Source organism: Phlebotomus papatasi, chromosome 2 (assembly GCF_024763615.1).
Source record: "Phlebotomus papatasi isolate M1 chromosome 2, Ppap_2.1, whole genome shotgun sequence".
Lineage (NCBI taxonomy): Eukaryota > Metazoa > Arthropoda > Insecta > Diptera > Psychodidae > Phlebotomus > Phlebotomus papatasi.
In genome coordinates, this window is record NC_077223.1 from 78,095,262 (window position 1) to 78,119,840 (window position 24,579).

At 36.3% G+C, this 24,579-nt stretch overlaps 1 protein-coding gene across 3 annotated transcripts; it reads right to left on the reverse strand.

Moving 5' to 3' along the window:
• Positions 1-827: 827 nt before the first annotated feature.
• Positions 828-24,546, reverse strand: LOC129804507 (spectrin alpha chain). 3 transcript variants are annotated; one of them, XM_055851854.1, is made up of 8 exons: positions 24,408-24,546; positions 15,259-19,313; positions 14,928-14,969; positions 9,436-11,359; positions 5,900-6,503; positions 5,786-5,815; positions 1,575-2,175; positions 828-1,492 (listed from the first exon to the last, which is right to left on the reverse strand). In XM_055851854.1, the coding sequence occupies exons 2-8, from the start codon at positions 19,243-19,245 to the stop codon at positions 1,364-1,366; spliced, it is 7,317 nt and encodes a 2,438-aa protein (XP_055707829.1). In that variant the 5' UTR covers positions 19,246-19,313; positions 24,408-24,546; the 3' UTR covers positions 828-1,363. The 3 variants fall into 3 exon arrangements, with proteins under 3 accessions (XP_055707829.1, XP_055707827.1, XP_055707828.1); XM_055851852.1 differs by lacking the exon at positions 14,928-14,969; XM_055851853.1 differs by lacking the exons at positions 5,786-5,815; positions 14,928-14,969.
• Between the last annotated feature and the right edge of the window lie 33 nt (positions 24,547-24,579).

Genomic DNA, 24,579 nt, shown 5'->3' on the forward strand with positions numbered 1-24,579 from the left:
GAGGCGGAAAAAATTCTTTCTCTGCAAAAGTATCATATTAGACCACTAAGACTTACAATAAAGTGAGTTTTACTGAAATTCGTTCGCTGGATATGTTGTGGTCCGGAAAGAGTTAAAAGAAAATTCAATAATTCTTTGATATTGTCGTAGTTCGTCTAAAACAAATTAATTGAATTATCTCGGCTACCGGGCAATCGATAAGATCAAGTTTTGGGGCAAAATTGTAGAGGAGATTCTGGTCTATATTCCACAATCATTTTTCTGACAGTTCATTTACATCCTAGATAATTTTGATTTAAATAAAAAGTTCGGAATTTTTCAGAATTTGATTCCAAATTGCTGTTATCTCATCTTTAGTTTCAAATCGAATTTGCATGCAATCCGAGTTTGCTTATGCAGGTTTCAGACTGGAGGTTTAGCCCAGTTTCCGAAGGTCTTATAAATCTAAATAGCAAGCAATTTTATTGATTTTTTATAATTTTATAATTTTTTTTAATTAATAAGAAAAGGAATTAGAGGAACTAAGCCATATGGCTAAACCGGCTAAACCTCGGGTCTGAAGTCTGAAGCCCATATTACGTTAAGACTCTCACCTATAATAAGCTTATCTGGGCTTATCACTGATTTTTTCTGTGCATAAGAAACTTACCGTTGTCCTACCAAACGTAAAAATATAATGCTTCTCTGAAGACTACAATCTCCTCTCAAATACTTATCTTCATCATTCCAACCAAGGCCAAGTTCACTTTTTTTTCCTTTATCGCTCTCCATGACTGGCAAGAAAAACAATGATTATGTAACCCGATTCCATAAGAAAAAATACCGTATTTATTGAAGAATGAATATTTATTGGCTTTCGATGCACAAAATTTTTTCAAGCATTTATTTTTTTTCTTTTTAAGCTTTCCTAAATTGCAATTGTTTTTCTTTTTGCGGAAAATTGTGCCTTACATCAAGCCATTTAATATTGTGAATACGATTAAATGCCATATACTTTAGGAAAGTGTTTAAAACAAACATATATATGGGGATTTATTTCTTATAAAATATAGAATTCTAACACACACTACGAAAATACGATGAAATTTTTGGGAAATGCAATCGAAGAAAAATAATAAGAAAAAAAAATTGACACTCACTTTTTGTGGCTTCTTCCTTCTTGATAAATTCAACATCGCACAATTTCATGTGCGATCGGACAGAAGGGTGAGTGGTTAAAGTTGCATTCCCAAGTGCAAAAAAATATATAATAATTTACCAAAAGACAATTTTTAGCCCCAGAAGATTTTCTTTTTGGCGAGGCGGAAAAACTAGCGGCAGAGCAGGGATGTTTTTGCTGGTTTTTTGAAGTTTGGAAGCTCTTTTAATTCTGGAAGAGCGTCCTTGTGAAATCTATATAATCCAGGGCACCAGCTACTGCATGTCCGGACTTGGGATCAATGTAGGGCTTCATTCTGTTGACACAGTAATCAGCCATGTCCTTGGTGAGGTTCTGCAAAGTAATTTTTTTTAAAAAAAAAAGAGGATTTTAAGCAATAAATTTCAGAAAAAAATTCCCATAATTCCTTTCTTACGCAATAGAGTTCTTCCTTGGTGACATATGGTCTATCGGAAGCTGTAATAGCTCTAAAGGCATTCTCAATTTCCTCATAACTCTGAACATTCTCCGTCTCTTTGGATATCATGAAGGCAATGTATTCCTGCAGTGAAACATATCCATCCCTATTTGGATCCACTACACTCAAAATATCCTCAAATTCTGGATCAGGTTGTCCCTCCTCCACCATCGGCAAATCATACCCCAGAGCCCTCAAGCACGACTTGAATTCCTGATGATTCAACTTGCCACTCTTGTCCTTGTCAAAGTGCTTGAACATCATGCTGAATTCCTTGAGTGAATCCTCAGACACTCCCGAATGATTGCGTGCCTGAATCTGTTGCTCCAAATTGTGCTGCATCCTCATGGACAACTGATCCAACTGATCCCATTGCTGTGCCAAACCCACAGTTGAGTGTTCCGTATAGCGATTGTCCAGGATCAGATGCTCCTCGAGCAGAGCACCCAATTCCTCAATCTTCTTCAAGTCCACTCGACGAGCACGCACTTCAATAGCCTTCACACGCAATGCCTCCAATTGTTGCTCCAAAGATCCCGATCCTTCCATCATTGAAGTCCTGCAAAATTGATTATTATTTTTTTTGTGGTTGATGTCCCCAAGAATAATGACCAAAATATTTATTTATTAGGAGAACTTGCACATCAGCATTAGGATTTACTTTTTGCTTTTTGGTTAATAAACATCAATGTGAAATTAAATGCTGAAACAGGGACATTTTATAAAGTATAATTCCATAAAAGTTTAGGTTAGTAAAACAAGGTCTATGGCCCTTATTTTACTGCTCGAGTTCAAAGAGAGAGCAGTTATATAATCTACTTTTTTTCAACTTGTGACACGGCTAGAGACCAAACGGTAAGAGATATCGACTTCCGGTCTTCGACGACCCTGCGCACCCATAGGTCAACATTAACTAGGACAGTCTTTTATTCCCCCATCCCCCTCTTACCCCTTCAAAACCATGTTTTTTTGGTTTTTATCGAAAACCGCTCATACGATTTTTTTCATTTTCGAATATGTTTTAGAGGTACTCTCATCATTCACAAGTAGATCCTGAAAAATTTCGAAGATCTATTTGAAAAGCCAAAAAAGAGACATTCTTACTTGTTACTTTCTCAAGATAGTTGAACTATACATACTGTTCGAATTTCGAAGTGCTCGAGTGTCAAAATTTGATGGTCTTCTTGTCGTGAAGACCACACACAAAGCAACTACGTTTATTCTTTCTGTCCCATTATTTAATCATTCTATAATCACTGAGTAATTCTTTTGCGAGCTTTTTCATTTCATAAATAAAGTGTTGATGCTCGAAGAATTCAAATTCAATTTCGAATTTTCATACTAAATTTTCGAACAAAGCGGGGAAAATTTATTTAATATCATACTAGAAAGCTGGCAAGAATTACTCAGTGATTTTGGAGTGATTAAATAATGGAACAAAAACAGTAAATGTCGTTGTTCTGTTTTTTTCGTCACATCAATAATGTGAAGACCGACAGATTTTGACACTTGAGCACTTTGAAATTCGAACAGGATGCATCTTAGTCAACTTGCGGAATTATCAAGAAGACCGTCTCTTTTTTTTTGCTATTCATCCTTGGACACATCTATGTTCGAAAACCATTTCAATATCAAATTTTCGAAGATCAAAGTTAAAATATTTTGGAGGGTATATTTTAGCTGGGATTCTTTACAATCTCAGTTTTGAGGTCCTAGGTGAAATTCGACCTCGTCAGATCGGGCCCAAGTTTTGGTTTTACACGTCTTGGCACCCATAGATCACGAATATTATATGCGCTAAAAACCGATTTTCGTAAACTTCTCATCCCATTCAACTGTACGTCATATAACCATTTCTGGAGAGAGAACGGAGAGATATCGACAAGCGGTTTTCGGCAAAGGTTAAATATAAATGGGCCGCTAGAAGTAGATGATGTTAGATCCACCCCACCTCTTCCTGCCGCCATTTCAGAACACCCCCAAATTTTGTTTTCTCAATAACTCAGACCCTATAGCATTGATCCATCTCAAATTCTAGTATGTTATATAGCTGGGCCTAAGAGCTTTCAATCAGTACCAAACTTAAGAGCCTCCGCACCCTTTACCCGAGCTATAAGGGGTCAAAAATTGAATTTTAAAATGGTCATATCTCCGGTTTTAATTATCGGAATTTGAAAAATTTTGGTGTTTTGAAAAGCTCTCGTGGAGATCTCGAGATCTTTCTAATGATGGGTCCCATCCGTCTCTACACCAACCCACTGTACTTCGATCCTTACTACACTGGTGAGAGAAATCCGAAAAAGTCAAAATAACATTCCGGAAATGTTGATTTTACCCTGCAATATTGATCCGAAATCGGTGTAAATATTACCCTTTTTAGGTGTATTATGGATTAAAGTTACCCTTTTTTCGTGTTGATTTTACCCTCAAAAGGTGTAAAATTAACACAAAAAATTTTGATATATTTTTACACCCGAAAAGTGTTAAATTTATGACGAAAAAAAGTTAATCGTATCCTCTTTTTTCTCAGTGTATATTCAAATGGACCGGACTCTATCTTTAATGTTTATTAACCCATTTCAATGAACTTTTTTTTCTTTTGTTGGCCTTCCCCACTCGGACTATTGAAAATAGAAAATGACCAGTGATAGGCCCAGATAAGCTTATGGTAGCTGCACTGAGAAAAAAATGGGGGTGCGATTAATTTTTTTCCTCATAACTTTAACACTTTTAAGGTGTAAAAATATATCAACATCTTTAATGTTAATTTTACATCTTTTTAAGGGTAAAATTAACATGAAAAAGGGTAACTTTAACCTCTAATACACCTAAAAAACATAATATTTACACCGATTTCGGATCAATACTGTAGGGTAAAATAAACATTTCCGGAATGTTATTTTAACTTTTTCGGATTTCTCATAGTAGTGGTTCTCTTACCTAGACGCTAAGAATTGCACGGGATCTCAGTGAAACGAAACTGTACTTCGAAAAGCATTGTTGATGAATAAATTTATCTATCTATCTATCTATCTTTATTCCGCGATTCATGCATTCCGAGTTGCACGCATTTCCAGATCACCTGTATATGAATAATGGGCCCTGTGGGCTATGAATAATGATCTTCTCAATCCGGGTAAATCTCAAGCATTGTTAATCACAAGTGTGAGACACCGTTCTTATGCATTTCCTCTTTACCTCAATGGTGAGGTTATACCTTACGTCCATAAAGCCCAAAATCTTGGAATTATTTTCAATGATTCTTTGGATTGGGACGACCATATTTCCTACATAAATAAAAGAGTTAACTTTTCCCTTTATACTTTATACCCTTAAACTTTAAGGCTTAAAGGCATCAATACTTCATTCCTCAAGATATTCGACTGCTATTAGTTCGTGCCCTGCTCCTTCCCCTTTTTTCCCATGGTGCTGAACTCTTTTTTTTTTCTTGTGAGGAATAGGGGATTTGATGTCAGTAAGTCCGCTTGCCATTGACGCGGCCCGTTTTTGGGGAAAACATGTGTAAATTTTATGTCTCGACACGATTAATAATACGGACATCCCGATATTGCTGCCTCCATCTGGGCCAAACAGTTGTGCTGGCTCGGTTATGTGAACCGAATGCCATATGATAAAATACCCAAGAGTCTACTGAAAGCGAAACCGGAAGAAATTCGTTCTAGAGGACGCCCCCGAAGTTAGTAAATTCTTAAACTTATATTTCCCATTAGTTCAAAGTTATTAATTTTAAAAGATCTATAAAAAAAATTACACTCCCCAAGAAACTCCTATTTTTTTTAATCATTCTTGCTTAAAAAATATAATAAAATAGAATTTATAATATATTCAAGTAGAATGAAAAATATTTTAAAAGATTCTTTTGGGTCATTATTGCAGTTTGAATAGTTGCATAATAATTTACATTCTTGCAAATACTAAATTGTTAGAAGCATTCACTTCTCAGAAAAGTTATTGCACTGTTCAGCCTACAACACCAATCACATCGTCAAAATAATTTTGCAATGCATTCCCTAAATTGCAGAAAGTTAAATTTTTAGATGTGATTTATCCGCTCTAGTTAAACTCTAGGCTAGAGCGTGATTAGAGTGCGCTTTAGAGCATTAGACAAAGCTAATGATAAATTCACAGCAATTTTTCTCTCATTTTACCCATTATTATCCCAGCCGAGAATAATATATCTATAAAAAATGAATCATGGGACAAAGTATTTATAAAATGACAAGAATAAGGAAAAATTATATGGTAGAAAATAAAGACCGTACCTTGTTTCTGTGAGCCACTGATGGAACAAATTGGCATGCTTGGCAAATTCTTTGCGCAATTTGTCATTTTCCTCCTGACGATGAGCCTCCTTGGCCAATTCACCGTCTCTCTCCTCAATAATCTTCTGCAAATTGCGCCAAGTATCCTCGAGAGCCTCCATTGTGAACCATGTGTATGGATTTGGTCCCACATTGAAGCTCTTAATCTTCTGATCAAGAGCTGCTAGTGCCTTGAAGTCAGCTTCAGCTGATGACAGTGATGCTTGGAACTGAGCATGAGCCTCGCGGAGAGCCTTAATCTCCTCAATGGAATTGCATCGGACGGGATCTGTGAGATCTTCTTCAGCATTCTCAAACCACGAATTGAAGGCAGATGCTTTCTTGGCAAAAGTCAAGTACAGCTCCTCAATTTGCCTGAATTGATCTTGCATGGAGAGAAGGCGGAATTTGCGAGCATCAGATGCTTCACGCAACTTCTGCCAACGAGCCAAAACATCCTCATGGCGCTTAATAATTGATGGTGATTGTGCGTGATTGGCGCCAATCAGTTGATCTTTGAGAGCTGTTATATTGTGAATTCCCTCCTGCTCAAAAGCCGTAAGACCTTAAATTATAACATTTAATCATTTTATTACTTCCAAAGGCAAAGACAGGTGAAACGCAGGATGATTTTTGCATCTGTGCCAAATTTCGGACAGCTGCTTTCAATATCGGACATTCAATTTCGAGACTTTTTTTAAAAAATTACTGAGAAGAGAAATAAAAGAATCTCGCCTCTACGAACTATAAACTAGATTTCGTAGAAAAAATTCTTGAGAGAGCTCCATAAAGACAAGGGCTGAAAAACTGTGTGTCCGATATAATAACACACAAAACATTATCTTCAAATTTAATTTGAAATGAATTGAGATTAATTTTAGAGAAAACAAACATGATAAACTATTATTTTTTTTAAAAATAAAAAAATAGTAACAAAAAAATAAAATTTGTATTAAAAAATTATTATACATTTGGAGAGAGCTTTGAGCATGTTATTCAATTATGTCCGAAATTTGGCGCAGTCCCCTACTTGGATAAGATCCACTCTCTTAAAAACTTTAGAATACGCCCTCACTGAAAACTACAGCTTAGTAAAACTCAAAAAGTTTTGAATATTACATGCTGACCAAAAAAAATAATAAATAAAAAAAATAAACCTAAACTAGGTTTTCGAGGTATTCCAAGTAAATATTGACCACGCCCCCTATGTTATTTGATAACTGTCTTCATACTAAGACAAAATATTTTCCCTGGGTTATCATGGGTTATTCCCTGGGCAACATATGGTTAGCATACACAGAAAAAAATATATTTTTTTTTAATTGTTCGTAAATGTTTGTGAATTCCTATGAGGGAGTTACAAAATGCTCGTGAATCGTATAACTCACAAACAAGTTCGTAAAATTTTGTATTTTTTCACAAACATTGTTCGTAAAATGATCATTTGACGAACATTTTTTGTACCTTTACAAACATTTGTTCGTAAATTTTCGTAAACACACAAAAAAAATTTTCGTAAAATTTTGTCATTTGTTCGTATTTGTTGTCTGGCAAATCGTATAACCCACAAACAAGTTCGTAAAAGTTTGTACTTTTTTAACAAACATTGTTCGTAACATTATCACTTGACGAGCATTTTTTGTACTTTTACAGACAAATGTCGTAAATGTTCGTAGACAAACAAAAAAATGTTCGTAAAACTTTGTCATTTGTTCGTAAAATGTTCGTAAGGCAAACAAAAATTTACGAATAAATGTTTGTAAAAGTACAAAAAATGCTCGTCAAGTGATGATGTTACGAACAATGTTTGTGAAAAAAGTACAAACTTTTACGAACTTGTTTGTGGGTTATACGATTCACGAGAATCTCGCAACTCCCCCATAGGAATTCACAAACATTTACGAACAATTTTATAAAACATTTTTTTCTGTGTAACGAAATATTTATTTCGCAATTTCAAATAAATCGCGAAATATAATTTTGCGGTTGTCCGAATAAAACTATTGAATTTCGAAATTCAAAAAAAGCTGGATGGTTGTAGTAATTTATATAGAAATTGTGAGTAACTTCAAAATAGAACTGACATACTCTAAATGAAAAGGTTTGTCATTTTTTGTGAAAAGTTTGTCAAAAGGATGTTGTTTCATATAAAATATGAAAAATTATCAAATCGATCGAGTCTCGAATCAATTGATTGAGTCTCGTTAAATTTGTTAAAAAAATGTTCTGTCCATGAAAAAGAAAGTTTTGTAAAATCGAAGAATAAAAATTCGTTTGACAAACTTTTTACAGTTTTAAGCCACTTTACAAACCTTTTCTTTCAGAATAGATTTCAATGATTTCATGCAAGAGCACTTTTAGTTAGACTCTCTCTCTCAATCGGGCAGTTGGGGCAAAATGTATCGATAGATTTGGGCGTAAAAATCATTGTAAATTCTAGAAAAAGCGATCAATTATAAAGAATCACGATAAATCAAGGGAAACTACAGCGAATTTGAACAAATTTGCTTCATAATTAAACGTGAAAATTGCCAACAAAATTTGTCGTCCGATTGAAAAAGAGCCGATTGAGCGAGAGTCTACTGTATAAGCTAAAAATGAACTGACTTGGAATTCGGCGACACTTCAGAAATGAACCTAGAATACTCTGAATGAAAAGGTTTGTCATTTTTTGTTAAAACTTTGCCAAAAGTCTATTCCACCATTGAAAAAAAGAAGTTTTGTAAAATTCAAGAATAAAATTCTTTTGACAAACTTTGAGCTGGAATTGGGCGTGACTTTAAAATGAAACTGGCATTACGCTTAAAGGTTCGTCAGTTTTTGTTAAAAGTTTGTCACACGAATATTTTCCCACATGGAATATGAACAAATCTGTGACCAATTGGATTTGGTTGTATTTGTCAAAAGGGGCTGTTGCTGTTCTTCAATTTAACAAAACTGTTTCGTTAGCCTCGTTTTGACAAACTTTTTGCAAAATCAAGTTAGCTACTTCACAAACTTTTCGTTCATAGTAAATTTTATTAGCATTGTTATAAAGGGTCCCGGTCAAAATCCCGAAAGCGAAAATCCCGAATTCTTAAAAATGTCATAGCTACTCTCACGATTGCACCTGCGCTTGCTGGAGGCAAAGGGAAATCTTCTGTATCTTAGGAAATTATTCTAAACATTTTCTTCCATATAATTTCAGCACTTTCACAATTTTGAACATTTGGGATTTTGGCTTTCGGGATTTTGGCCTTGGATTTTGGCTGCCACCGGTTTTAAAATATCTAAAAGTGAGCGTGTCTTCTAAAGGGCGTGTCATCTTCAAATTCCCCGTAAACCTTGGAATTTCAATTACTCTTTTACTGTCTTTTTGCTCTCTTCAAATATCTTTGATCAATTGAATTTGAATTTGAATGTTGCGACCGTGTATTGAAAGGAGCATTCTTTATCTTTTATTTCGGGATTTTTGGCCACGCCTACCATTTAAATGGCTATTGATTTTTCCTACTTACCAGCATCAAAGGTCTCCTGTTTTGTGAGCAGTGTCTGAACAGTGGATAAATCTCGTCCATATTCTTCGGATCTCACATAACTCTCCTTGTCGGCAATCCAACTTTCCACAACATCCGCCTTCCACATAAACTGCAAGTACGCAGAATTGTCCAGGAGAGCTGCCTTGCGCCTTGTAGCCAAGCTCGACAGATTGTCCAGTTTATTTTTCAACTGAGCACATCTCTGCTTAATGCTATCCTGATGGTGATTATTGTTGGCCACCAGTTTAGCACCATGCTCACAGATATCTGAGCATCTATCCCGATGGGCAGCAAAGTCCGTCTCGAAGGCATCGTGCTTCTTCAGTAATCCCTGAACAGCTGCCATGGAATCACCATAATCCTCAACGGACAGCAGTTGTTGCTTCTCCGTGATCCAGGCCTCCTCTTCCTCCACCTTGGCCAGGAATTGCTGATAGATGAGAGATTCATCGAGTTTCTGTCCACGCGTAGCTGCCAGACCTTTGAGTTCAGCCCAGGCTTGATTGAGTGCCTTGAGGCGTTGTTCAATTTCTGGTACTCCCAAATTCGAGACATCCATCAATTTCTCACCAGCCTCCTGAACAGCCTGAATTGCCGGCTCATGGGATGCCAATTCAGCCTCGAGACGCTTGTGCTTCTTCTTGAGATTTTGGACACCAGTCAAATCTCTGCCATAGTCGTCGCTGCCCACAAGAAGCTTCTTCTCCTTGATCCAACTCTCCTCATCGGCAATGTCACGGAAGAACTGATGCAGTGTCAGTGCTTCATTGAGACGAGCCTGACGATGAGCTGCCAAATTTCGGATTCTCTCATAGCGCTCATTGATCGATTGACGTTTCTCCTGGATTCCAGCACTGTCAAATTGTCCACTGTCAACAAGAGAATCTGCCTGTTGATTCATATCCTTGATACGATCCTCATGAGCTTGAATGTCAGCCTCCACGAGTTGCTGCTTTTTCATCAGATTCTGCACTGAGGCCAAATCCTTTCCGGCATCCTCAGATGTCAGTAGACTCTCAACTTCTCCAAGCCAAAAGTCCAAATCCTTAACAGCTGCAATGTAAGTCCTCTGTTTGTTGGCTTCCTTCAACTTCAGCGACTTCTCCGTGGTCTTCTGCGTCAGATATTCCCATTGATCGGCAATTGATGACAAACGCTTCTGTACGGCATCTTCAGAACCACTGCATTGTTTCTTATTAATCAAATTACCCCCCATGGCCAGGACACTCTGAATCCTATCTGCATTTGCAGCCAATTCAGCCTCGAAAGCCTGATGCTTCTGGTGCTTAGATTGAATGTTAGCTGGATCTTTGTAACTCTCTTCCGTGGCCAATTGCAACTTCTCAGCAATCCAATTTTCAATTTCATCAGCATCTCGACTGAATTGCTGAAGTGTCTGCTCATCTCCCAATCGGGATCTCTTTTCAATGAGTCCCTCCTTGAGATGGCGCCACCTCTCCAGGACCTGCTGCCTCTTGTCATCAATCTCCTTACTGGCATAGTGCTCCTGAGCTGTCAATTGATCAGCCAACACCTGAAGAGCTGCAATCTTCTCCTCATGCCCATTGATTGCCTTATCAAAGTCCTCATGCTTCTTAATCAAAGCCTCAACATTGTCTCCCTTCGAATCCACTTCTTCAGCATTGAGGAAAGCCTCACGAGCCGACATCCAATTCTCAGCCTGCTCACAATCCCTCAAGTACAGCTGCAAATCCAAATTCTGATCCAACTGCAAACGTCTAAGGGTCCATGCATTCTCCAATTCATCTCGTGCCTTGGCCAATCCATCGATCTTCTCCTGAATCTCCGGTGATGCATAGTGATTGGCCTGCAGCAATTCCGTTCCAAATTGCTCAAAAGCCGCAAATGTTCCAGCACGTGCATCAATTTCCGTGCGATGTTCCTACATTTCACGCAACATTAGACATTTTTGTTGTTGTTGATTGCTTTTTATCATTTTTTAATTGTTAGCAAATGAGCGTGTAAGAAGAATTTTGCTCGCAGAAAACAAACACAGTGAAAACATGCCAAATAATTTCACCAAGTGACAGTGAGTCAATGGAAAAAAATTGTTATTTTGCATTTCTTGCATTTTTTTTATATTAAAAACATTTCAAGAAATGCAAAATCACAGGATTATGATTAAAAAAATTTGAAGAAAAAAAGGAGTTATGAAAATCACACGAAGCTTTTGCACTGTTTTTTTTCTTGTTAATTATTCAATATAGAAATCTTCACTAGAATCCACGATTTCTATTTAAATCTGCTTGATTTTTTAAGAAAAGAAATTTTAATTACTAAAGAATAAAAAAAGTTTAGCTAATACAGAGAAATCCGAAAAAGTCAAAATAACATTCCGGAAATGTTAATTTTACCCTGCAGTATTGATCCGAAATCGGTATAAATATTATATTAACCTTTTTAGGTGTATTAGAGGTTAAAGTCACCCTTTTTCATGTTAATTTTACCCTTAAAAAGGTGTAAAATTAACATTAATAAATGTTGATATATTTTTACACCTAAACAGTGTTAAAGTTATGAGGAAAAAAATTAATGGCACACTTTTTTTCTCAGTGAAAGAATAAAAAAAGTTTAGCTCACACTGAGAGAAATCCGAAAAAGTCAAAATAATATTCCGGCAAAGTTAATTTTATCCTGCAGTATTGATCCAAAATCGGTGTAAATATTACCCTTTTTAGGTGTATTATGGGTTAAAGTTACCCTCTTTCATGTTAATTTTACCCTTAAAAAGGTGTAAAATTAACATTAAAAAATGTTGATATATTTTTACACCTAAACAGTGTTAAAGTTATGAGGAAAAAAATTAATGGCACCCTTTTTTTTCTCAGTGAAAGAATAAAAAAAGTTTAGCTCACACTGAGAGAAATCCGAAAAAGTCAAAATAATATTCCGGCAAAGTTAATTTTATCCTGCAGTATTGATCCAAAATCGGTGTAAATATTACCCTTTTTAGGTGTATTATGGGTTAAAGTTACCCTCTTTCATGTTAATTTTACACTTAAAAAGGTGTAAAATCAACATTAAATTTTATTATGATTTATTTTGATATACCGGGCTTTTTTTTGCCATTTTTTTTACATTTATCGGTTTACCGAAAAATGTAAAATGTAAAAAATGTAAAAACCGAAAAAACATAGTTTTGAAGGGCATAGAGGGATGGCGGGTGGAAAAAAACGTTTAGATATTGTTTTTTTATTGGGGGTTATCGAAGACCGGAAGTCGATAACTCTTACTGTATAAGCTCAAGGACCGTGGCAAGTTGATAAAAAGACGATTATATTATATAACTGCTCTCTCTTTGAGTTCGACCAGTAAAAAGGTTCCATGACGTCTTTTCAGGATTGAATGGGGTAAAAATTAGTCGAAAATGTGGTCCCGGTCAATATTCCGAAAAGCCAAAATCTCGAATGTCAAAACCCCAAAAAGTTAAAATACTAAATGGTATCAACAAAACGGATATCATAAATTGTAAATACCTATAACTTGTGTAACATTCTTGGCAAAGGGAAAACTAATGTTATCAATTTTATCAACCACCTTGGCACTTTTGGTATGATTTAAAGGTATGGCCAAAATTTAGTCTTTTTACTAATCATTTCAAATCAATTTAATTTTTTTACAAACTATCAACGAAAAGATATGGTTGATGAAAACTGACGATTTTAAAGTTTAGAATTTGAAATTAGATTTATTTAAATAACTGATTTTGATCCATATTCGGAATTTTGATCCTTTCGGGATTTCGAATTTCGACCCATTTGGGATTTTGGTTATCATTGTCAAAAGTTAAAAAACGTTAAGCGAAAAAATCACCCTGTTATAATCGTATAGTTTAGCCGAGACACTAACTTAACTGAATGCTTTAAAAATTTGTTTTTTGATGTAGTAAAATTTGCCATTTAGGGTAAGTGTACAAAATTCCGGCCAACTTGCAAATCCGGCCACATTTTTTGTTCCTCAAATTTCTATGAATTTTTAGTTTTTGCATACTCTAGAGATTATACAGTGTAAAAAAAAATAACAAAAAATATCGCTTCGACGAGCAAGATGATCTGGAAAAGGCATTGGAAGAATTCCGGAAGGAGAAAGAAAGTGGCCGGAATAGGCCACCAATGCTATGTCTACATTTTTATTCATTTCAAAATGTATTAAAAATGATTTGAGAGAAAATAAAGACCATAAACTGTCTACAAGGTTCCAAGCAACACTCCTTATAAAAAAGTAACAAAAAAAATCAATTTGTATTGAAATATTACATTTCAAACTTGAGACTTTGGCACTTGCATGTAACTGTGCCAAAATTTGTCACGCTTACCATATCTGGGAATTAAAATAAAAATCCGTAAATTATAAAGATTGAATTGGAATATAAATAATAGAGGCCGTATAGAAGCCTTCAACAAAATGGTAACTTCTTCCGGAATTCCGAAAATCCCGGGATCCTGAAAATCTCGAGACTTAGATAATCCCGGGACTTTAAAAATCCCAGTATTTCGAAAATGCCATGATCCGAAAAATTCCGAGATTATGAAAATCTCGATATCCTGAAAATCCCGGGATTTTGAAAAAAGCCGACTTCCGAAAATCTTGGGATTCTGAAAATCCTGAAACCCCGAATATCCCGGGATCCCGAAATTTCAGGATCTTAGTAATTAGGAATTTTCAATATTTGGTCTCGGGATTAATGGTGATTCCAAATTGTCGAAACCTTGGTATTTCGGGATTTCCGAAATAGCAACTGAGAGAAATCCGAAAAAGTTAAAACAACATTCCGGAAATGTTAATTTTACCCTGCAGTATTTATCCGAAAACAGTGTAAATATTACCCTTTTTAGGTGTATTGGGGGTTAAAGTTACCCTTTTTTCATGTTAATTTTACACTTAAAAAGGTGTAAAATTAACATTAAAAAATGTTGATATATTTTTACACCTAAAAAGTGTTAAAGTAATGACGGAAAAAAGTTAATCGCAGCCTCTTTTTTTTCTCAGTGTGGAAACCCTAATGGTAAGTATTTAATGGACACTATGATTATAACCTCTAAGCTCCTTTTATTTTAGAACTTTTTTCATCAGTAATCTAATTTTTGTAAAGCAGATAAATTGAAAATAACTGTAGATTTCTCTAGTGAAGCTTTCTAATGTGCGTAGCTCTCAGATCGTCTCACTGATCATCTTTTGCAGGCATTTCACAAAAAAAATCCACAAAGATTTTGCAGAAAAAATTTTGATGTCAAACAATAGAAGAAAATCGAATATTTAAATTTTGAAAATAAAGAAAAAACTGGTATTATGTCAAAAATTCCACAAGAACATTTAAAATTTAAGAAAAATTGTGTAAAAATGAAAAGGTAATAAGTCACAAATATCACGACACTGAAAATTATAAATTAAGGAAAAGAAAAAACCAATAAAGCCAGGACAATATGCTTTTTTTGCCCGATTGTGTATACCTGCGGGATACCGTAACGGAAATCAAATTCGGCTCGTTGATTCTATACACAGAGGACACAAGGAGGGACAAAATCAATGTGATCATGAAAGAAGAAAGAATGATTTTTTTTGATGAGAAAAAATAAGATGGGGGATGAATGAATTTTTCTCCTTCAAGATATCGTCGGTTGTCTCAGCAACTGTGCTAACTGCATTTGCTTTGTGTCAGCATTCGTTGTAAGCAACGCATCGCTGTGCGACGTTTGCAATGAATGCAGACACAAAGCAGATGCAGTTAGGACAGTTGCTGAGGCAATCGACGATATTGAAATTTTTTTTTGACACACTTACCTGATGACGCTCAATAAGAGCTTCAGCTCCAGTCACATCATTGGCCAATTCCTCAGATGTCACAAGACCCATCATTGAGCTGATCCACGCCATAAGATCACGGTAGTCACTGAGGAAGCGTTGCAGATCGTACGAATCCAAGAGTTTCTCTTTGCGTGCCGTTGCTTTTGTTGTGATCTGATCCCACATTTCGTTGATCTCCTTCTGCTTGGCATAAGTTTGCTCAGCACTTTCCGGATGACTCTGCATTAAGCGATTAGCTGTCTCGTCCAATTGACGGATTTTATCCCGAAGTGCTGCCAGATCTCTCTCCAAGCCCTCATGTTTGCGCTGGAGAGTTTGAACACTTCTCAAATCCTTTCCAAGATCATCATTATTGAGGGCATTTTCCTTCTCGGCAATCCAATCTTTCGTCTCATCAATATCCCGATGGAATCGTTGGACTTCATGAGCTGATCCAAGTTGAGAAGCCCTTTCTGTTGTCACTTGCTGAAGTGTAGCCCATTTCTCATTGAGATCTTGCATTTGAGTTTGAATTTTCAGAGCAGCTTCAGTTTGACCGAGTGAAGTTAGCTGAACTGCAATCTCATTCATATTGGCCAGACGAACTTCATTTGCTTTGAGGTCATCATTGAAATCATCAAATTTCTTCTGCATCACTTCGACTTCTTCGAGATCTTCTCCGACATCCTTGATCTGAGCATGATTTTCTTTGTCCTTGATCCAAGCAGCTAGATCTGCAGCTTCTCTTACTAGGACGTAAGCTTTTACCGTCTCATTCAACTTATTCTGCCGTTCCCTTGCCAATGCCAGAAGATTATCGTACTGAGCATTGATCTGTGCTTGTCTCTTGCCAATTGAATAGCCATCTACTAAATTCTGCTGACTTGCACTCAATCCAGCATCGATTTTCTTGATGTAGGCTGCTGGAACAAATCCCTGCCTGTCGTTCACTTCAACCTTCCACCAATCTTTGTTGTTGCTGTTGAGAAGGGTAAGAACATCTCCCTTCTTCATGGACACTTCCCTCGGAGACTTCTCTGTGTAGTCATAGAGAGCAACAACGCATTCCTTTCCTGTAATATCAACCACTGGAGTCTCCTGTTGACGACAATTCTTTGCTTGCTCCTGAAGTGACTGAATGGTATTACCGAATGCCTCAAGATCAGACACCAGAGCTTCATGCTTCTTCAGCAGAGCTTCTGAACTATCTTCATCTTTGCCATAGTCAGTACTGGAGACAATTGGTTCCTTCTCCTTCATCCACGATTCTGCCTCATTGGCATCGGCAAAGTATTGATGAGCCTGAAGTGAATCCTCTAGATCTTGTTTTCTCTGAAGTGCCTTCTCTTTCAAGTTACTCCATTGATCTTTCAATGCATCCAGCCTCTGTTTGATCCCCTCTCCGGCAAATGGCTGCTCGTTGACCATCACTTCACCATTTTTCACAACAGCTGCCAAACGACTTTCATGATTATTGATCTCAGCCAAAACAGCATGATGTTTTTTAATCAAATTCTGCACACCAATTAAATCCCTTCCACGATTAGTTGATCCAGCAATTGGTTCCTTCTCCCTAATCCATGCAGCTTCATCTTCGAGATCTCTGAACAACTGTTGCACTTGAAGTGAATCAAGCAGACGCTTCCTACGATCTCCCATTGGAGCTGCCAGGGCTGAATACCTCTTTGACAGAGCATTTTCCTTATTGTCAATATTCTCTGCGTCAAAATGTCCACTCTCAATGAACTTTCCTGCTGCCACTTTGATACTTTCAATCCGATCCTGATGCGCTTGAACGTCGGATTCCAACAGAGCATGCTTCTTCTGCAAATTCTGCACACTCGTCAAATCCTTCCCATAATCCTCCGACATCAATTGCCCCTCAATTTCACTCAACCAAAGTTCAATATCTTCAATGGTTCGATTGAATTGTTGCTGTTGCGATGCCTCCTGCAGTTTGCATCCCTTCTTATCTGAAGCCTGAATCAGTGTTTCCCACAGCGTTATGATCTCCTGCATGCGTGAATTAATCTGATCCGATGCATAGTGATTGCGATCAATCAATTCTGATCCAATTGTCGTGATATCTTCAATTCGGGATTTATTGGCATTGAGTTCTTGCTCAAAATTCTGATGTTTCTGCACTTTCCCATTGAGATTTGTTGGATCCAAGTAGCTATCATCAGTGGCAAATTTCAATTTTTCACTGATCCAACCTTTTGTCTCATCGCAATCCCTTTCAAATTGCTGCAATTTATTGGAATCCTCAAGCAACAGGCGTCGAGCACTTGACTTCTCCAGCAGGGCCGATCGTCTGGCCAGGAGCATTGCACGCCTCTGAGCTACATCATCAGCAGCATAGTGCTGCCCATCGATGAGTTTCGTCGCAAAGATATCCAGTGCTTTGATTTTTTCCTCCTGAGCTGCCAGACTCTTCTCAAAATCCTCATGCTTCTTGATCAGAGCCTCAACGGAATCCAATGAATCACCCAAATCTTCATTTGCCAGGAAAGCTTCCTGCTTAGCCATCCAAGTGTCAGCTTGCTCGGTATCGCGATAGAATAGCTGCAAATCCATGCATTGCTCATAGAGAATTCGACGATCTTCCCAGAGATTGTGCAGAGCTGTCTTTTCATTCTCCAACACTGTCAGCTTTTCCAGGACTTCCGATTCGGCATAGTGCTTTCGTTCTAGCAGTGAATTACCAGCCCTGGCTGTTAGCTTGAAGCTATCTTCACGTGCATCAATTTCCCCCTTGTGCTCCTGATGACGCTCCAACAGAGCTTCAGCACCAGCCACATCCTTAGCCAACTCATCTGCCGAAATGATAGCCTTCATGCCATTGATCCAGGAAATGAGATCGCGGAAATCAGCCAAAAACCGATGCAAAGAGTGTGATTCATCGAGTTTCTCCTTGCGATCCTTCGCCTTCGCCTTCAGTGATTCCCACGTTGCGGCAATTTCTGCCTGTTTCTCCCTAATCTGACCATCATGATCATCATGTGTACTACACAGACGTTGTGCCTCATCACTCAGTGTAGCTACTTTATCCTCAAGAGCTGCCAAATCACGCTCAACACCCTCATGCTTACGCTGAAGTGCCTGAACACTGGCTAAATCCCGTCCATGATCATCCGATGAAAGTACAACGTCTTTCTCAGCGATCCACGCAACAGTCTCATCGGCATCTCGATTGAAGCGCTGAATCTCATGAGCTCCAAAGAGCTTTTCCTGCCTCAAAATTGCCAATTGTTTTAGCCTCTGCCATGCCTCATTGAGTTCTTCCTTCTTCTTCGTGATAATATCACGCTCCGGATGACCATCCTGAATCAATTTATCCGCCATTTGATTCACCTCCGTCACACGATACTCCTGCGAAGCCATATCCTTCTGGAATTCATCAAATTTTCTCTGAAGAACCTCCACATGCTCCAAATCATGCCCAAACTCATCAGCTGTCACAAATGCCTCCTTGTCCTTAATCCAGAACATAACCTCCTCGCAATGACGAAGAAATTGCACCAACACCAAAGCCTGCTGCAATTTCATTCCCTTCTCAGCCAAACGCGACAGCAACAATTCCCAGAGACGATGCAACTCATCCAATCTCCTCTGAATTGTCTCAGATGCAAAATGCTGTTGATTGATCATCTCCTGTCCGGTATTATCCAGCGTCACAATGGCATTGCTATGCGCCGATACTTCAGCCTCAAAAGCCTGATGCTTCTGAATCTTGGCCTGAAGATTCGTCGGATCACGGTAGCTCTCTTCACTGGCAGCCTGAAGCTTCTCATGAATCCAACTCTCCAGTTCATCGGCATCGCGCTTGAAGTACTGAAAACGTCGAGAATCCTCGAGTTTCTCCCTCTTCTGACGCGTCTCAAGCTTAAAGTCATTGTAACGACCAAGCACTTGCTCACGACGTTCCTGGATATCCTCCACTGTCTCTAGAATTCTCACTTCTTTCGGTGTAAATTGCTCCATGATTTACTCTTTTCTTTCCCTTTTTTTCTTCTGTCACTGGGAATACTTTTTCCTCACTATAGAAATTCCTACACAACAAAAAAAAGAATCATAATGTAATGGATATTTTTAGATAATGTGGATTTTGCAAATATTTCAACATTGTATGCTTGTGCGATTAGATAAGGCCTTCCCCACTTCCCTTGATTTCTCACGTAACACGGCAAAAAAAAATTGCTTTATCAACATATTTTTTTGCGGGAAATCTTTAAAGCCAACAGAAATGCAAAAATAATACATATTTTTATTATGTTAGATTTAGATATCATAAAATATCACATTTCTTATTGGAATTTTTCAAGTTAGACTTATACAATTTCTGACCTCAATGTCAATCACTCTCAATGTCTCACTCAACGACACTCAATGGTACAAAATTATATCCTGTAGTGTAGAAGCAATAAAATTCGCCATAAGCAACAAAGGATCAGATATAGCAAAATTCCTGTTCTTTCGAGACAATATTCTCCAAGGGGGAGATATTAGGGTCGGAAGTGGTGTACAGCTAAAAATGAATTGCTTGGAAGTCTTTGGAAGTGGGAGTACTAGAATATAAAGTCTTTTCGGTCTAATTCTGTATTTTTCAGACTACGTTACTTTTAGTTGAGATTTTTAATTCTGGCGGCAGTATAAAATTTGAAAATGTTTTTTTTTTGAAATTTTCAAATTCGGCTTAGAGCAAATACGCTCAAATTTTTTATAGTTTAATTTGTGTCATAATTTTTCCGAGGAAAATATTCAGTTGAATAATAATTTTCCTTAATTTTCACAAGAATTTCAAATACATGTAGTGGCTCGCAAATAATGACATAGCTATTGCAGTTGACTTTAAATCAATTTGATATATATTTTTTTCTAATTTATCGTATTCGTGCGACTTTTTCGCGAATGTCGTTAAGCGGTATCCCATAGGTTACCTTTACCATTTTTTGTTTACCTGTTTGCATTTACTGGAAAGGTTTTAGTGTATTACATCTCATCAATGCCAAAAGTATTTGTCAAAAAAGTAGATTTGTGCTTTTGAGGACTATTACAAAATTAGAAACGAAAAGGTACATTTGTAATATTTAATATTATCCTAATAATTCGTGCCACATTCTTTCACTAAAAGGAATAAGGGGAACTTTGTGAATGTGGTCAGTTTTCTGGTGATAATATGTTGCGATAAAAAATCTTTTCTGGATCGATTGGCGACAGATGATGAGGAATTGATCTAATGCAACAATAGCGAAAAATGTCTTGGAAAAATAGCCAAACTTACTGCAAAAGTTGACTAATAATAATAATAATAATAATAATAATAATAATGCTGGCACAACATTCCATGAAGGAACTAGGCCTTCACACAAGGGGTTTTCTAGACATGCATTATTATTTTTTCTTGTACGGGATGAGGTTGTCAGTCCCATGCCCGTGGAATCAAGTGCAGTGAAGCTCACTGGATGCAATCCGAACACCTTTAATGCCAGAAAAATTCATGGTGACCTAAAAGGGATTCGAATCCGGAACACTTGCATCATAGAGCGAGTGCTCTACCACTTGACCCATTGAGTGCCCGCAAAAGTTGATTAAAAATCATAAAAAACCTTTCCCAAGAGTACAAAATGTTTTAATTTTAAAGGATTTTGAAAGTAGGGAAAGAATCAAGCTTAATAAAAGGTGAAGATACGTGTGAAGTACTGAATTACTTGTTGCACTCGTACTTTTAAACTCTTACAGGCTTTCCAGTACAGTTTCAATAATTATTACAAATGACAATACATTTTTTTTTGATATTCTATTTTCCAAAAGTAGCTTCACTGGTCTCTTATGAAAATTCAAAATATGTTGATAGCCCTTCGTAAAACGCAGATAATATTAAAATATTGAAAGTATGCAAGAATATCTGGCGCTAGAAATTCAAAATATTAGCAAAATGTTAAAAATATGTGTAAAAATAAATTTCTTGAGATTCTTTAAGAATATTTCTTATTAAATTTTTCATTCATATATTACCTCGGGCCAGGGAAGACCGAGGGCAAAGTGCGACCCGCCGTGGGAAAGCTCTTGACCTCAACTATAACTGTTATAAACATATTAAAATTTTATTAAAATTGAAAATGGAATTTCCGAAATATTCGACATCGGACCTTCGATTAAATCGGATGAAAATGGGACGTTAACATGGGCATTGAATAAACGAGCAGTAAAAAGTCAAATTTGGTCAGCAAAAAATTCAAAATGACCAGTAAAAAATAAAAAAGGGCAACAAAAAGGTAAAAAAGAGCAGTCAAAAAATTAAAAAATAGCAGTATTTTGTTAAAAGCTTACTGACCAAGTGAAACATGATCAGAAAAGATAAAAAGTGATCAGCAAAAAATAAAACATGATCAGTAAAAAGTAAAAAATGAAAAGTGGTCAGTAAAAAATTAAAAACGAGCAGTAAAAAATAAAAAAATGATCAGCAAAAAATTAAAAGTGAGCAGTAAAATATAAATGTGGCTAGTAAAAATAAAAATTGGTCAGCAAAATAATTAAAAATGAGCAGTAAAAATAAAATGTGGTCAGTAAAAAATAAAAAGTGGTCAATAAAAAATGAAAAGTTTTCAATAAAAAATTAAAAACGAGCAGTAAAAATATTCCAGGATCAATAAAAAATTAAAAAAATGATCAGCAAAGACTTAAAAACGAGCAGTAAAAAATAAAGTGGTCAGTAAAATATAAAAATTTTTCAGCGAAAAATTTAAAATGAGCAGTAAAAAATAAAATGTGGTCAGTAAAAAATTAAAAATGAACAGAAAAAATAAAAATTGGCTGCGGATTTTCGCGGACTGCGGAATTTTCCGCCGATTTTCGCGGATTTTCGCGAACCTTCAAATATTTCGAGGGTTTTCACGCACTGCATTTTCTTGCATTTTCACCTAATTTTCTTAATTTTCAAGTGAAATTTCGCACATCTTGAGCCTAAAGGAGACTCTGATGTGATGTAAAATTTGAGGCCTTTATCTCTCATAGATTCCGACATAATTGACTTCAAAGATTTCCAGACATTTTTGATCGTTTCTCACTTAATTTTCCTCATTCTCAAGTGAAATTTTATAGACGATTTCTAAAAGAAAGTCCTCACGTTGTTTGTCTGTCTGTCCGTCCGGCTATCACCAGCTCAGAGGCAAAAGGGTTACTGTGTTATCACACTTGCACATTAAAATTTTAATATGATTCACATTAATTGTCGCTGGTGAAAGTCCAAATGTGTAATTTGTGTGTTTGAATCATTTTATATTCAAAATTTGATCTATTTGTTGATAAAAAGGTAGACTTGGCCCGCAAAATTTGATATAAATTTATTTATAGCATTAATGCGAAAAATTAATGTGATTTTCTCTTTAATTTTTTAATGTGAAAAATATTTATGCTTTAGATAAATTTAAATTTATTTTTGCAGGCCAAGTCCACTTTTTTATCATTAAATAGAAAAACCCCAAATATTAAGTGACTCAAAGACACAAATAACATATTTGGACGCTCACAAGCGACAATTAATGTGAATCACATTAAAATTTTAATGTGTAACGGCGTTATCACACTTGCACATTAAAATTTTAATGTGATTCACATTAATTGTCGCTTGTGAGCGTCCAAATATGTTATTTGTGTCTTTGAGTCACTTAATATTTGGGGTTTTTCTATTTATTGATAAAGAAGTAGACTTGGCCTGCAAAAATAAGTTTAAATTCACCTAAAGCATAAATATTTTTCACATTAAAAAATTAAAGAGAAAATCGCATTAATTTTTCGCATTAATGCTATAAATCAATTTATATCAAATTTTACGGGCCAAGTCTACCTTTTTATCAACAAATAGATCAAATTTTGAATATAAAATGATTCAAATACAAAAATTACACATTTGGACTCTCACCAGCGACAATTAATGTGAATCATATTAAAATTTTAATGTGCAAGTGTGATAACACAGTAAGTGTGATAACGCCGTAGAGTTCAAAAATATCTTGCTCTAAAATCTCTAACAAGAATTCACGAACAATTTCCCTCAGCCCTCAAGCAGGTAGATAATTTCATCAGGATGATGCTAATTTGAAAAATGACTTCATTCTAATTACACATGCTTGCCTTATCAGCTTCCAATTCGAATGTCTCCGATTGAATCACATCATGAGAAATTATTCTACTGAGCTCCTTCATTGCAGAAATATTGATTTCTTGCCAAGGTCTTTATGCTAATTTGGTTCTCTCAGTCATTGGAGTAAAATTCAAACTTCCTTTTACTCCTAAACACCCTGAAATATTTACTTTCCTCACTTTCCTGCTGTTTATTGTTCTTAAATTCCCTCATAAATTCTTCGGTATCCAGTTTCATAAAACTAAAGGACTTTCTTATCGAACTTCAGAAGCGATATAGATTAACTTCCAGCTATGCTGGGTCTATAAATTACTCCCCTAATTCCCTATTTTATAAATAAAATGAATAAGTTATTGAGAAGAATTGGCACACCCTGAATTTATTTACTTTTTTTTAGAGTTGGAAAATTAACAAACATCGACCAAAAGTCACACACAGAAATTTCAATTGAAGAAGAGACTTCTCAATGTCAATTGGAATGTTTCAAGCATGAGTGTGAATCATGATTTTCTAGGCATTTAGCCTACAATTTGGAGCAGTGACTATTGCCTCTTTAGATGCTATTTCGAGTGGTACAATTAACAGAAAAAAAATCGGTGCTCTGGAACGTTTTAGAGAAATGCCGCGGTGCGGAGAATTAATTGATTTTTCCGGTCAAACACTCTCTGCAAGAACACACACATTCTCATGTCCCTGGAATCTTCACTCACACACATATGCCGCAAATTCAATTAATCGTGCTATCTTAAAATAGTCATGACGTAACACATCGGCAAAGATATCAAGGAAACCGGCTGAATTTCATGTTTTCTGCGGTTTTCCATGCACATTCTGCATTTTGAGAGTAGAAAGATGAAAGAAAGTAGAGCAATTTATGCTAAAAAGCCATTTGTTTTGGGAGAAATTGGGCCGTGGGTGTGGCAAAAAACACCAAAGAATTAAAGTAATTTTTCCCCATAAATTGGACAAATTCCCAATGAATTTTATTAAAAGTCCATACCTTGGGTTGTAATCTTCGCAATAGCACACAATTTCGCACTTTTCCGTGACTTTTTTCTCGATTTTTTGCACTTTTTCACGGATCAAATTTTTCTCGGTACTTTTTCGATAAATGGCGTCGTCAGTGGTGCCAGCTGTGAATTTTAGTTCATTGTTCAATGCCCCAGAGGGCC